At 32.7% G+C, this 14,336-nt stretch overlaps 1 protein-coding gene across 3 annotated transcripts in view; it reads right to left on the bottom strand.

The window, feature by feature from the left end:
- Positions 1–1,763: 1,763 nt before the first annotated feature.
- LOC108688039 (pleckstrin homology domain-containing family G member 5-like) overlaps positions 1,764–14,336 on the bottom strand; it is a 110,918-nt gene continuing 98,345 nt past the window's right edge. For 2 of the 3 annotated variants that reach the window (XM_018194117.1, XM_018194119.1), the window contains 12 exons: positions 9,724–9,985; positions 8,822–8,967; positions 8,291–8,602; positions 7,706–7,855; positions 7,167–7,433; positions 6,658–6,873; positions 6,054–6,271; positions 5,202–5,378; positions 4,917–5,122; positions 3,332–3,561; positions 2,403–2,712; positions 1,764–2,331 (listed from right to left, as the gene is read on the bottom strand). In XM_018194117.1, coding sequence (XP_018049606.1) covers positions 2,707–2,712; positions 3,332–3,561; positions 4,917–5,122; positions 5,202–5,378; positions 6,054–6,271; positions 6,658–6,873; positions 7,167–7,433; positions 7,706–7,855; positions 8,291–8,602; positions 8,822–8,967; positions 9,724–9,985 — 2,190 coding nt within the window. In that variant the 3' untranslated portion in view covers positions 1,764–2,331; positions 2,403–2,706. The remainder of the gene's footprint in view (positions 2,332–2,402; positions 2,713–3,331; positions 3,562–4,916; positions 5,123–5,201; positions 5,379–6,053; positions 6,272–6,657; positions 6,874–7,166; positions 7,434–7,705; positions 7,856–8,290; positions 8,603–8,821; positions 8,968–9,723; positions 9,986–14,336) is intronic. The other variant, XM_018194118.1, reaches the window with a different exon arrangement.

The raw sequence follows: 14,336 nt of genomic DNA, 5'->3' as shown, positions 1-14,336 counted from the left end.
AAATATCTATAACTAATATGAGAGGATATAGGAAATTAAATGTAGACTATATATCAGCATGAGTCATTAAATTGCAAAGGGCGCCTATATTTTCATCGAATATAATATAATAAATTAAATTATACTTGCAAAAAAAAGAGATTTGTTTTTTATTTAATTTATTACTACTATTTGTTAGTCTTGTCGAACGATAATTATAGTTTAAAATTTACAAAACTGAAGAAACTACAGAAGACAATAGTATTAGTAGAACACGATAAAATATAAATATTGCTTAAAACAAAACCTTCGCGAATTGTAAAATGGATGGTAACATTAATAATCGCACTTGATTAATAAATTATGTATTATATATTTTAATCTCGAATAATTGTACATACATATGATTCATATTCTCGTGGAAGATAATTAATGCTTCAAGTTTACAAGAGCAAACAATACGAATTGAGGGAACGAGAGGAACCGAACAGCAGGTGCTCATATATAAAATCACATTGCTCTGTCTCTTCCTGTATCTCTTCCTTTCTCTCTATCATCCTTTTCTACATAATATTATCTCTAGAGAGAGACAGGCGTTTTTATTGTATCTAATGTTATCTCTAGGCAGGTGGTACTTATTTACTCTGAATACACATCCGATTTATAGCGATATTCATTCCAAGAAACTGAATAAAAAAATCAATCTCGCGATTGTTGAGGCTTGTTTTCTTTATCTTGAAGTGAGATGCCATCGAATCAGATTTGTGCTTGAAAGTAAACATCCTTCTTTTACATTTTTCTCTTTTTATCTTTTGTTCTTTTATTCACCAAAGCGTATTTCGCTAGAAAATAGCGCACCATCTATGGCCCATTTCTTTTAATAATCAACCAGACATACGTTGACACAACACTTCGAATCTTTTCTCATGGAAGTAACAAGATAACTGAATGAAAAGTAAAATAATTTTAGGCAAAGAGGATATTAAAAGTGGAAGAACAAAGCAAATGCTATCTCCATTTCGATGTTTGAGACGCAATTAATTTCTGTACATACATTACTATTGTTCTTGATTGTGATGCATATCTATTGACATATATTTCTTCGAGAAACTCTTAATATAACTATTTAATATAACGTATTTTGGCTTCCCATTTACTTTTATTTTACACCTTGTACGAATAATTTCCGTTCAGTCATCTGTTACGTCCATGATCTTTGTTTTTGTAAGATTTCTTAGAGAGATTTATTACTTCCCACTTATTAAATCTATTAAGTGACCACCAAAATCGTTGCACAAGTACATCAATTGCGCACTGTACAAGGATATGCCACATAAATGAGAAAAATAAGAGACATTAGAGAAGAAAAAGTTTGAAAATATGTAAATAAAAAAGAATTAAACATGTTTAAAGTTATATTTTATTTCTCGATTAAATGATTGATCCGCTATAATTAAAGCTTCTATGATGCTTTGTATAAATGAATTTATGTTATTATTTTAGTATTCAATAATAATTTTAAAGAGTGATGTGCCAGGAAAACAATTCATTTTGCAACACATTCTTCACGATCGTTAACTACATATTGACAACAGTTATTGAATCGTTTCTCGTTAAAAACTAAAACGGTTAAAGTACTGAAATAATAATGAATAAAGAATAAAATAAATTTTTAGATAATATTGATTAGCTAAATAAAACAGAAGTAACTGTCATTCCCATTTCGATGTCTGAATTGCGATGTCGATTACATATCACACCGTAAAATTGAGACTTTTCTTTAGAATGAACGCAGCGATTTAAAATCTACAAATTTTTAAAGGTTTCGATGTCTTTATACGCTCTTATTTCTCATTAATGCGTTAAGTCTGAACAAGGCAATTGTTCTCAAAACCTTCTTTTTCTTTTTTTGGTCGTTGGGTAGGCATTGTGCCTCTACAATGGGAAAAAGGAAAGAAAGACGCCAACTTGTACTCTTGCACATTCCTGATTTCCTCACTCGAAATCAGTTTTCAATTCTTCGATTCTTCAAAGATTTTTGTTCTATCGTGAGGCGCCTAAATGAACTTCTTTAAAAAAGCGTATTATACGCTAGCTGCGGCCCTACATTCACTATGAAATCTTAATGTAGTTACTCTAAGTAGGCCTTTCATCGCTTAAAAGTCTAAGTCGAAATCTGTATTTAATATTGCACGCAGCCGACAACGCCACGATGCGATATTAATCATAGATAACACGGACTTAGTTTAATTATTACAAAGAGACATCTACGAATTACAAGAAGATAACGAGATAAAAGTAGCGATACGGTAGTGGTATAAACTTCACACGTTGATTTCGAATGGCCCCAATCTGAAATTCAGAAACAATAATAAACATTTTTCCTCTTATCAGTTAATTTGTACAACGTATCGACATCTTACCGATTGTAATGTATTGATTGACTCGTTTTGTAGGATTCCAAAGAGTGCGAGACAATCAATCCTCGAAGATCAATGCTCCTCGAATTTTCTGTGTGCAGTACCCACACATAGAGAGAAGAATGCATCTCGTTGAGCATTACATATCACGTACATCCACGTTGAACATTACATTTCACGTCGAACATTATATTTCACGTCGAACATTACATATCACGTCGAGCCTTTACATATCACGTACATCCATGTCGACGATGTGGTCCACACCAAATGTTTGGAAAATTCTTCTTTCAGGTCAATTCGCAGGTCATTTCTATGAGCAATAATAGCGATCTGTTATTGTATATCGAACGTTCCAAAAAATATTAAATTCAAGCACAATGAAAAATCTGGAGTTAATAAACAAAATTAAACTAAGAATCTCATAAAACTAATAAATTTAAATCTCGATTTTTTTCTACATTTTTATTTGACGAATAATTATAATTCCAGGAATCTCTAATTATTCTGATTAATCTATTATTTAATTTTTATAAGAACTTTCGCGTGCGCGCGTGTTATATAATAATGATCTTTGATTTACAAAATGAAACGCCGATTCGTGAACCATTTATATTGAATAGATTCTATCACTATTTACTTGATATACAAATTTTATATGGAATTTCAACATTCCTTGTTATTTATTGTCATCATTTTCTATAATTTCATTTAAACATTTAGCGTATTATCATTATATAATTATATCATTATGTAATCTTTAGCATATATTTGATTTAAATTGTAATGAATTTTTAATCAATTATAGAAAAGTTATTTTAATAATATAAATTATACAAAATTAACAATTACAATGCCAAATTATTTGACAAAAATGTCCTAAACTCTCCATTATAAAAAGTTTAGTTTTCTTAAAATTATAAAATTTCTACCTTTTCCTCGACGATACTGCTCGTCGATGGTATTCTCTGCGAAGGATCTATCCTTCTTCGTCTTTCTTCGATAACTTCGGTGTCGGAACTCCCCATAGTTACTTGTGCTGATTGTGTCAAGGATGCATTTACGTGCCTTGTTTTCATCAAAGGCGGATTCCGAGATTGTGGTAACGCGAATCCTCGTCTGAGAGCACCTCGCGGCGGTGACGGTGGTGGATAGGATATACCTGGTGACACACATCATCAATACGTGAGAGAGAAAGAAAGAGAAAGAGAATATTCGTTTAATTTTTTCAGAGGGAAAAACCTAAGATTTCAAACAAAATAATGTTCTTAATGTTTTCTGAAGGTTTTCGGAGTCATTAAATTCGATTCTGGTTTAGAATTCTAAAATTCAAATTTTAAAATGAATTTTAAAATGAATTTGATTATCTTAAAACAGCTGAATCTTAGGAGTTCTTGATATCACAAATTTAAATGCGTTGATGCGCCCTTATGAAAAAGACACTAAAGATTCGAAAAAATACTCAATTTTTCAAAAATACTCAATTGTTTTTTTTCAAAATTTTCAGTTTTTTTTTCATAAAAGTTGAAAATGAATTTTAAAGATTATAGTAATTTCTATAAAGAAGGCTCTAATGTCATAGGATTTATAATTAGAATTTAAAAATTAGTTTGGAAATCAGTACTGCGTGGCATTAATGAGTTTCATTCAAACAAAGCGAAATTGGAAACTTGATATATGCATATATATTGCCATTAAAAATTTTATAAAATCAAGTTTTATGATATCAATTTTTTTAAAATTATGTCCTCCATATTGAATCCATTAAGAATTTTTTATTTTTGACCTAAGATTCGAATACAGCATTATCAAAAATTATTCCATAAGACAGATTTAATAAAATTCGAGCAAGAAGTTTGTAAAATAAAAGGGAGTAATCCAAAATAGAGTTATCAGTCAACGAAATAATAAATAAATAATTAATAAATGTATATTGCATTCTTCTTGTTTATGACAAAATATTTTAAGGATTTAAATGAGATGAATTAGACAATAATAATTAATAAGAGATATAGAAAGATGAATTAGGTTGATTTGTGAAAATAAATATATATTAAGCAAAATTCTTGCAGAAATCTTCTCATATATTTCTCTTTAAGTAAATAAAATACTAATTATATTTGTTTGAAGTTCTCGAGCATCAGCATAACTGCATTTAGAACAATTCTATTAGCTATCACGTGTGTCAATATTTTATGTTTAATAAAATCTACACTAAGCTACGGTACAACCTTGATGTTATTATATTTCTCTCGTACCTGTGCCCTGGATGACAATTCCGCTATTTCTAACAAGCAAACGGCATTAAAATAGTTTGAAATAGAGGAGCGCTTGGTCATTCGTACTTGTAATAGTAATTTATATGTTATGTGATATATTTATATAATCTAATCTGCGTGCATTTATGATCTAATCTGCGTGCGTGACTACGTGGTATGACAGGGAGTTCTCATTGAAAGGTTTTAGCCTTGAAAGAATCCGACAATCATAGGCAGAGAGATTCGCGTCGGTAATTGCTACCTCGGTGTCCTGGTGAAAGTAGAGTGTCCTTGCTCTTGGTCATCTGCGGTACAATCAGTAGCGAATTCGGCGGCGTTGGCGATACAGTGGAGGTCTGTGGTGACGTAGCCAGCGTCAGATTGGGCAGCGATTGACCTAGACTCGAATACGGCACGTGGACACTCAGCGTATTCGGTGTCGGCGATTTATTCATCAACGAACGCCTGATAGGTTTGCGAATTAATTTTAATAGAAACATTAATTTTTATTGGTCATCATGAGATCGCGGAATCACTCTTTTACCTCATGTGCATAGTTCGATGATTGTGCCCGGAGCTGGATTCGCCGCCTTCTTCCGATGACAGCGAGCTCGATGCTCGCGGTTGCTCATTTGTATCCACGCTGACGTTTCTACTGGGGTTGTAGCTCGGTAGGAAGCTGCTGCTACCCGGAGATGCACCTTCCATCTCCATGCTACCACTGAAGACAACAAGTCACATTATGTACAGCGGAAGATAAATGTGTACAATATACCTTTATTAATTATTTATTTATTATTTCGTTGACTGATGACTCTATTTTGGATTACTCCCTTTTATTACAAACTTCTTGCTCGAATTTTATTAAATCTGTCTTATGGAATAATTTTTGATAATGCTGTATTCGAATCTTAGGTCAAAAATAAAAAATTCATAATGGATTCAATATGGAGGACATAATTTAAAAAAAATTGATATCATAAAACTTGATTTTATAAAATTTTTAATGGCAATATATATGCATATATCAAGTTTCCAATTTCGCTTTGTTTGAATAATAAATTATCTTCAACATGATTCAGTAATCATTAATTGACAGTAACATAATTGTTAGTTATAATTTGCCAATAATATAACTTTTACATAAAACATATGTCATTGTACATTGTAGTTATATTACTGAATTTGTCATTATGTGATCATCACAAGTTAACGAGATACCTGAAATGTATCATTTCACTCGATGAGTTTCATCTATGACATCATCATAGATAAAGCCATCATTGGATAAATAAGAAATTATAATTATCATTATTATGTAATTATGTAACTTATATCAATGTTACTGTTAGTTGATGTTTATTGGAATATTCTTTTTCCTTGCTACAACACGTACCTGTGACTGTGAGCAAGACTGCTGCCGTGCGAAGCTCTGCTACTGCCACGTGGAGTTCTTGGAAAGGTATTGTCATACTCTTCTACTTCGAAATCGCCATCACCCAATGTGCTCGGTTGCCTACTGACAGATGCCAGATTCATAACGGGCTCACCGAGCGACGGAACTTTCATCGATGCAAATTGTTGTTGAGCTTGTTTCAAGGAGTCCATCCATGACTGGAAAAAAAAATAATCAAAACAAATTTTCGCTTAAGTAAGCTTGAAGATTTCAAGGAATTTTAATTTATTAATTAAATTAAGGCAGCATTTATTTATCAATTAAATGAAAATCTATTAATTATATTAAGGTTTCACTGATATCGGTTTCAATCATATCAATTATGTAAATTTTTTTCAATTGAATTATGCTTCGCTGCAGTTTAACTGATTCTGTAACATTGCATGTATTGTATGATCAAAAGAGGGATGCAGAATTTAGCTGTTAATTAAGTGATTGATGAAAGCAAGCGTTGGCGAACTACGGAATGGAATCTAAATTGGAACGATGAATCAATCATCCCGTGAAATTTGTCGCAATTCACAGTAGCTGTTTGCTGAGTTACCTTAGCTAGTTTCGGATCACCGGCGCTGAGAATTAAAGCGGCAGAAACTGTCCCGTACTCGTTAAGATAAACCAATCCAAGACTAGATGGCTCCTTGACTTCGTGTATTCGTATGCGGTCGACGACGTATGGCTGTCTAATGATCTTCAACATTTTCTTCGTCGACGGTTTGCAGATTAGCAGCATGTCGGTCAACAAAAGTACGTGCACTTCCATCTAAAAGAGGATAATTAACGGACTGTAGGTCTCTACAAATAGTTTTTCCTTGTCAAATGGTCTGACCGATTCTCTGTTTGCTTTTTAGATGTAGAAACGAAGAGTCGACAAAATTTATAGGAATCGTTTTTGCAAAATACAAATTGTAGCGAAATTATTTTTGATCGTTTCAAAGAGCACGATAAAAAATTATGCACATTTTTCCTTTAATCATATATTATTTCTGCGTGTAGTTTAAGACATAAAAGCAGTTTCCAATCGATTAAATAAGTTAATATTCCATATCGATCTACCTTGCTGGTGGCAGCGTCTCTTAACTTCAAGTCTCCTTCTCGAAGAAGAGTCCTCAAGCTATCCTTTGGGCAGCCGGGCATCGGCGCTGTAGTAATATCGAGATTGCTATACAACTTTATCAGTTTCTCTACTTCCTCATCGAGCCCTTTGGTTTCCACGACGTCATAGCATTCCAGACGCGAGGCTGCATGATCTAGTTGAGCAGCTTCCTCGTTTCTCCTCAGCGCAGCATTCACGGACACCACAAAATCATCCACGGATTTAATCTGGACAAAACGAACCCAATAAAACGTAAACAACTCTCTTTGTGCGTTTCCTCTCTCTCTCTCTCTCTCTCTCTCTCTCTCTCTCTCTCTCTCTCTCTGTATTTTTATTTACGAATAATTTTGAAGCAAGAGTAAACCAAGTTTGTAATTTATGAGATTCACTATAGCTTTCATCTACAGGGAAGCGTAGCTTATCACGAACGCGCTACGCATTCCTTCCTGCCATGTACTACTAATCCAGAAATTGAGAAAAAGTAAAGCATAAATTTTACCATATGTATCAATTCTGTGCGTTGATCCTCGTTCTCTGTATTCTTATAGACGGCTTTGAGCAGAAGCGAATATCTAGTGAGCCTCTGCATCGGCATAACTAATATATCCATAAGTTTCAGTCGGTTGCAGTCCTTTTGCGTTTCGCACCACTATAATAACGATAGAAATATTTCTACTAGTTTCTAATATATTTTACACTGGTTTTTCTACTTAATTTTCTTTTTATATCTTTTATAAGAACAATAACTGTTAAAAATATTAAATAATGTAAAAATATTAAATAATGTCTTCTTACATATTAATTTATAAAAACATTAAAGAATTGTAGCACTTTAGACTTTTATATAATAGTTTTTCATTTAAAGTTATTTTAAAGTTATTTTAAACAAATCCGCAGAAATTATTTATTTTTTTGTTATTTTAGATGAGAAAATTCTTTTAAGATACCTAATTATTTTTCTAAAATAACTAACTGCATTATAGATAATTTCGAACTTAATTAACTGAGATTAATAGTGAGATCGATAGTTGACTCCGTCAATGTAAGCCAACGGAAGCAAGCAAGAGTAACAGCGTGTACATACCACCAAATATGCTGTGAAAAGCTGATTATCGTTTAACCGATCCTTGCAATACTGCTGACACTTGCTCTGCTCGGTACAGTATCTCGTGTAAGGCGCGAACGTCTGCTCGAAAGTTTCGAAACCCAGTAGAAGATGGCCGGGATCGAGCGGCTGCCCGCTCGACCGCGACGCATTCACCATCGCGAGTAGGTACTCGGTCCAAAAGTAGCGATTAGCGGCGTAGATATCAGGTATATTGCTGAAGAGTTTCAGCCTGTCGACCTCGATCAAGATATTCGAGGCTTGCAGGCTACAGAGACACGCCATGAAGAGCTATGATATCAAAAACGATGATCATCATTTTCAAGAAACATGAAACATCATTGAAAATTCTAATTTCTTAATGAGATATCTCATCCCGAGTTCGTCCTAATTTCCACATGTTTGATATATCAAGCAATCTTATCATCTTGACAAGATTAATCAGTTTCACGAGTTTACTATCGCGAATTAAAACGTGGGAGGTATGTTGTGGGAGGATACTTTACTTACATTAGTCACGACCTTTAACGTCTTAATGTAAGCTACTTCGGTTTCAGCCAATTCCCAGAGTGCAGTCTGCTGCTGCGTATGTTTTTCAGAAAGCATCTGTGAATTCTCGACAATATCGCGCCAGTCTCCCTCTAAATTGTAAAGAGCTGAAAGAATATCACGGTAATATCTACATTGCAATAATATCTGCGAGCAAATTAGGTAATTTATTTACAGATTGTTGCTTTCCTTTTAGAAGACACAAGTGTCGCTTTATCTTTGTTATTCATTGATTATGCTAAGAAAAATAAGACAACGTTTGTATCGACTGTGTCTTTTAAAAGAAGAGCAGCCAATATAAATAAGAATTTTTTTGAGAACCATAAAAAAATGAGAAAAAGATTCTTTAAATCACATTTTTCTGCAGAAAATTATGTACTGAACTATTTTGTTTAAGATAAGAACATGTCGTTATCGGTTTTCGATTTTCAATGCTATAGCAGCGACGTTATTAGTAATTTAAATTACAATATTATCAGGGTCATTATATAATACCACTCCACAGAATTAATCTCGCCCTGATTCAGACTCAATGGCGTTTTCGCACTCGAACGAGAATGTCTCTTCGAGAAATGAAAAGAGCATGACGTAAGAATAAGTAACGCGACTATTCTTAGTAGAGTAGTCGTTAAAGGGATCTTCAAACTTTGCTGATTCCGTTTGCATGTAACAAGATGGAGCCGACGAGAGAAAAGGATTTAAATGTTCTTCCACGAGATAAAGATGTTTTTTCAGAGAAGAGCGCATGCTTTGCGTTAATTTGATCCTGAATCATCTTCAGGATTTCAAATCTCTTATTTCAAAAGACACTCGAAAGAGAAAAAGAAAAGAGAAATTAAAGGGCAAAAGTAAGAATCTCCTACCTTCTTCGTTGATCGTCACGTCGCATTGCAAATGAACGTTCGCGAGTTTCGGTACGCCGTGTTTGTTGTACTCGTCTAACTGGGCGGTTAATAAATCCATCTTGATACCCTTAGTATTGGTGAAGAATCCGCTCCATCGCTGTTTACTAGCTTTGAGTCCGGCAGAACTTCGACCGGAAGAAACCGTTGTACCAACCTCGGAGTCAACATTCGTATCCTCGGTGGAAACACTGAAGAAACGACCGCTTCGACTCCGATAATTCTATTGAGAAATAAAATTTTAATTACCTTATTAATAAGATTTAGAATCAAAAAAGTCTGATGTATAGAAAAAGCAAATTAAAGAGAAAATTTATTCTTTTTTACAACATTTATGTTCTCATTTTGTTTATTTGATAGAGAAGAATACATCTCAAAATTAGCATTTTCTCTCTCTCTCTCTTTTTCTCTCTTTCAGGAGAGTATTTTTTAAATTCTGAATTGGGACATTTTAAGCAATTTTTTAAAAGAAAATTGGTATAATTAATAGGAATTTTTCTATTTTAACATTAACAACATTTCTTCAGTGTATTTAACTAAACAAATATCTCTCTTTTCTATAAACAATCATTGCGAAATTAATTAGAATAGAAATTCTCTAATCAGAGTTTGGCCAAGGAATCCAAAATTTTTCGTCAAAATTGTGCAAGTGAAAAAAGATATATTTTATCTCATTCTACAGTAGTGTAAAAGAAAAAAATATGTACTATCTTTCTGATTAACACGATTTAATAAAAAATATCACCTCAATCAGATTGTTATTTCATAGAGAGAATCTTTAAATCAGAGAAAAATCAAGCGAACTTTTATATTACTTTTGCTTTTTAGAGGTAAATTTTGAGAATTATATTGTTTTTCCAACAAAAATATGCCTTTAAAGTTGATTTCCTCTTATTATCTCAAGAATATGTTAATTTTTAAATTGTCTCATTTTTTTTTATTAAATAAGTGATTTATTATAATATACTAAATAATTTTTAACATTTTTGTTAAACATTTGCGGTAAAAAGACAGAATTCTGTTTTGTCATGAAATTATCAAGACACATTATTAAGACCTTTAACAGAAACTCGCTCGCTTCGTCAAGTGATTATACCGCGGTCGTACATCAAGTTGAAGGTTTCTCAGAGCGAAGGCAACATTCTAGAAATTGCTCGTTGAGTTATCGCGCTGTGTAATCCGCTATCGAGTGTGTGATGTGTTGGTACTCGCCATGAATAATGTATCGCACCCAACACCGGGCCCGACCCGTTAAGAGAACCCTTTCTAGCATTTTATTATCCCTTCACCGTATACCGTCACCGCCAACGTCGCGACAAATCGTTCTCGTTATGCTTGCATGCATTACACGCGTTACACACGAGCGAATGCGAAATATTTTAACTCACGCGTTATTTCTCGACACGATGTGTCGATCAATTTTAAACTTAGCATCTTAGTCATCAATTCTCTTTTATTCCTTGCGAGTCGTGCAAAAAGCTGTATTATTCATAGAATAATTATTCAATTTATTAAATCAATTCCATTATCTAGTTTAAAGATTAGACGTTTTTCTCTTATGACGAAGAATGGCTATAAAATAAACTGGTACTTTCACATTATTTTTTTTACTTCTAAATATTAAACGAGCAATATCAATAACTTCAATTATACACGAAAAGAACAGTTTTGCTGAAATATCTAAAAATTTAGCTAGCAGGAAATAACTCTGAAAATAATTTTAATAAACTATCAAAATAATTATGTAAGACGTTCAAACATGATGAGCAATGTTGCAGACAATTTTATACATTCTAGCAATCATTCTTGAGCGCCTTATATTATCTTGATAGTTCAACAAAATTATTTTTAGATCTGTATTTAGTCAAATTTTTAGATACTTTAGGTCTTTGCATTTATTATAATAATATAAATATAAGTGCGATGTACCACTGTGAACTAGCAAATTTATTGCATCGCAATAGAAGCCTCTTCACCCTGGTGTAAATGCGACACAATGTGTAAGCGTTAATGTAGCGTAATCGATGTTTCGCCTGCTCGTTTCACGTGACGCGAAATACAGGCAGATTTCATCTCCGGAGGTACACTGTAATAACGATGATAACGAATCTTTATTGCAGTCTACCATGTCTTTAATATGTACACCGTTCGTCGCACTGAAAACACAACGGTGCGCGGTGATCTGTAAACCGCACCGATCAACGTCGATTACGTAAGCTGCGAAGAAGACTAAAAATCAAGCATAAATAAAAATAAAACAAAATTAATGAAATGCGCAGTGTTTCGCAGAATTGCTCTTTTTTCTCATTGTTTTAAAATAGTATTTTGCAGAATTTAATTTAATTAAAAAGTTTAATTAAATTTTTTTTAATCTTACACACGCATACACTTTCAATATTTACTTAATTAAAATCGAAAAAACTGTGAATTAGCGAAATAGTGACGAAATTTAAATTTGATCGTATACGTTTAATTGTGGCAGAAAATGCGTCGAGAATAGACGATCGAAGGTTTGTCGGGTCAAGTTCGCACTTATTCTACTGACGCTCGCAGCCGATTCTGTCTTTGTACTTGTCGAGGATTGAAATTTGTTAGCTTCATTTGTACCTGGATCGTGTCACGTTCGAACCGGCACAAACACGCGACAGATTACACACATTGCTGACCGAGCGGATTAATCCGGCTGCATCCGGTACAGATGAGGCAGCTGTGTCACGTTTGCAGTTGCGCGAATCAAGCCGGAATGCCGCGTAATTGTCACTCGGACAATTGCGGGGCGTTCGGCGAAGACAATGGTAACCGCGACGCTAGGAATCGGATGCACTCGGGATAGTAATGCTAGGAACAATATCGAACGAGTTGTAGGAAAATTTAATCAAAATAGAGTTGTATAATATTGTACATCAATCGATTAGATTTATATTGGGAGCTTTCCATTTAACCAACCTAAGGAATTTTTGAATATCAGAACAATAATTTGTAGTTACAAAATTTGATTGTTTATTGATTTTAATCAAGTCATTTTGATGTCATTTTGGTTTTTTATTGACTTTTATGTGTTCCTTGAGAAGTCGATACAAGCATCATTGTATCTTTTTTGCCATTCGGAGAGTAACAATGTTAGAACGACACTTATGTTAACTTGTGTTATTAAATAAAAAGCACCAAGAAAAACGTTCAGTTGTGTGATGTATCCATGTAGCACTTCTTTTAACCTTTAAGTCTAATTTACAGTGTGCTCTTTGTTTACTCTTTTTTACTTTTTACGATTTTTTACTTCTTGCCTTTTACTCAGTTTCTTCGTTTTCTCTGAAATAAAAGTTGACGAACTTCGCCTGAAATATTATAAAAGTTGACAAACTTCGGAAGAGACACGTAAAAAGAAACGCGATTATCGATAAAGCGGTAAATAAATAAAAATCGTGGTAAAAAGCAAGAAACAGGAAACAAAGAATTGTAGATTAAATTTTAGGCTATTAGGATAAGAAAGTCACACTATAGTGAAGTATTATATTTTGAGGCAAAAAATATATTATAATAAAGTAATCAATAATTTTTATAACAAATCTTGCTACAGGAAAAACTAAAAGATTTTAACTCATAGTACATACTCGACAATTTTTTGGATTTTTACTACGATGGGTCGATCGTTGTCCCAAGTTAATTTTCATCATTTTAACAAAAATTATTAAATAATTTTTGCATATACTTTAACATCTTTAGAAAAGTTTATTATAAGATTGTGTATTAAAAACAATTATATATAGAGGAAAGCTCTCTATGAGATAGGCGTCTAATATGAGATAGCGGTGTTTCTGCTAAATTAATAAATCTCGCTATCTATTGGTTCCACCATGAATTTATTGTTTTTAGATTGAAAACTGTTTAGTGAAAAATTCATTATAGATTATGCCTGTAGTCGTTGCAAAAAAAGATTTTATAATTTGAATGGCTTTAAGTTTCATTGAAATAAGCTTTTAAACTTATTTATTATTTAATAAGTAAATATTTGGCAATAAATTTTTCATGTGATGATAGAGTAAAATCGTATTAATAGAAAAATATGTTGAATTACTTAATTACAGAAGTTAGATTTGATGATTGTAAAATCGTAAGGCGTGGAAATCGTAATATGAGATATCCAGGATATTTCTAATATGAAATAACTCATACGCCTATGTCATAGTGAAAATCGTTGCTAAAGTATAAATGTTATTATACAATAATAAAAAGGACAATCGGAATAAACCTGGTTCCAATTACCTGAAGATGGGTCAGTAGGTACAATGCATCGCGTACCGTTTTGTATGCGTACTGACCGTTTATTTGTATTTTAGAAATATTAAATAAAGTTTTTTAATTGCAATACTAATATACTTTGCGTTTTATTATTGATTTCTCGGGACATCTCATATTAGAAGCACAATTTTTTGATTTTGTGATTTGCTCATTTTTTACATTTCATTATTTTATAAAAAAAATAAAATTTGAATTAAATTTTACATAACATTATTTTAAAGCTTACTAAATTCCTTTCAAAATAACCTATTATTTTTTTAAATTCTGCCATAGAT

This window comes from Atta colombica, unplaced genomic scaffold (genome assembly GCF_001594045.1).
Source record: "Atta colombica isolate Treedump-2 unplaced genomic scaffold, Acol1.0 scaffold224, whole genome shotgun sequence".
Classification (NCBI taxonomy): Eukaryota; Metazoa; Arthropoda; class Insecta; order Hymenoptera; family Formicidae; genus Atta; species Atta colombica.
The sequence above is the reverse complement of the archived record's forward strand: the minus strand, read 5'-3'. Positions and strand labels throughout refer to the sequence as shown.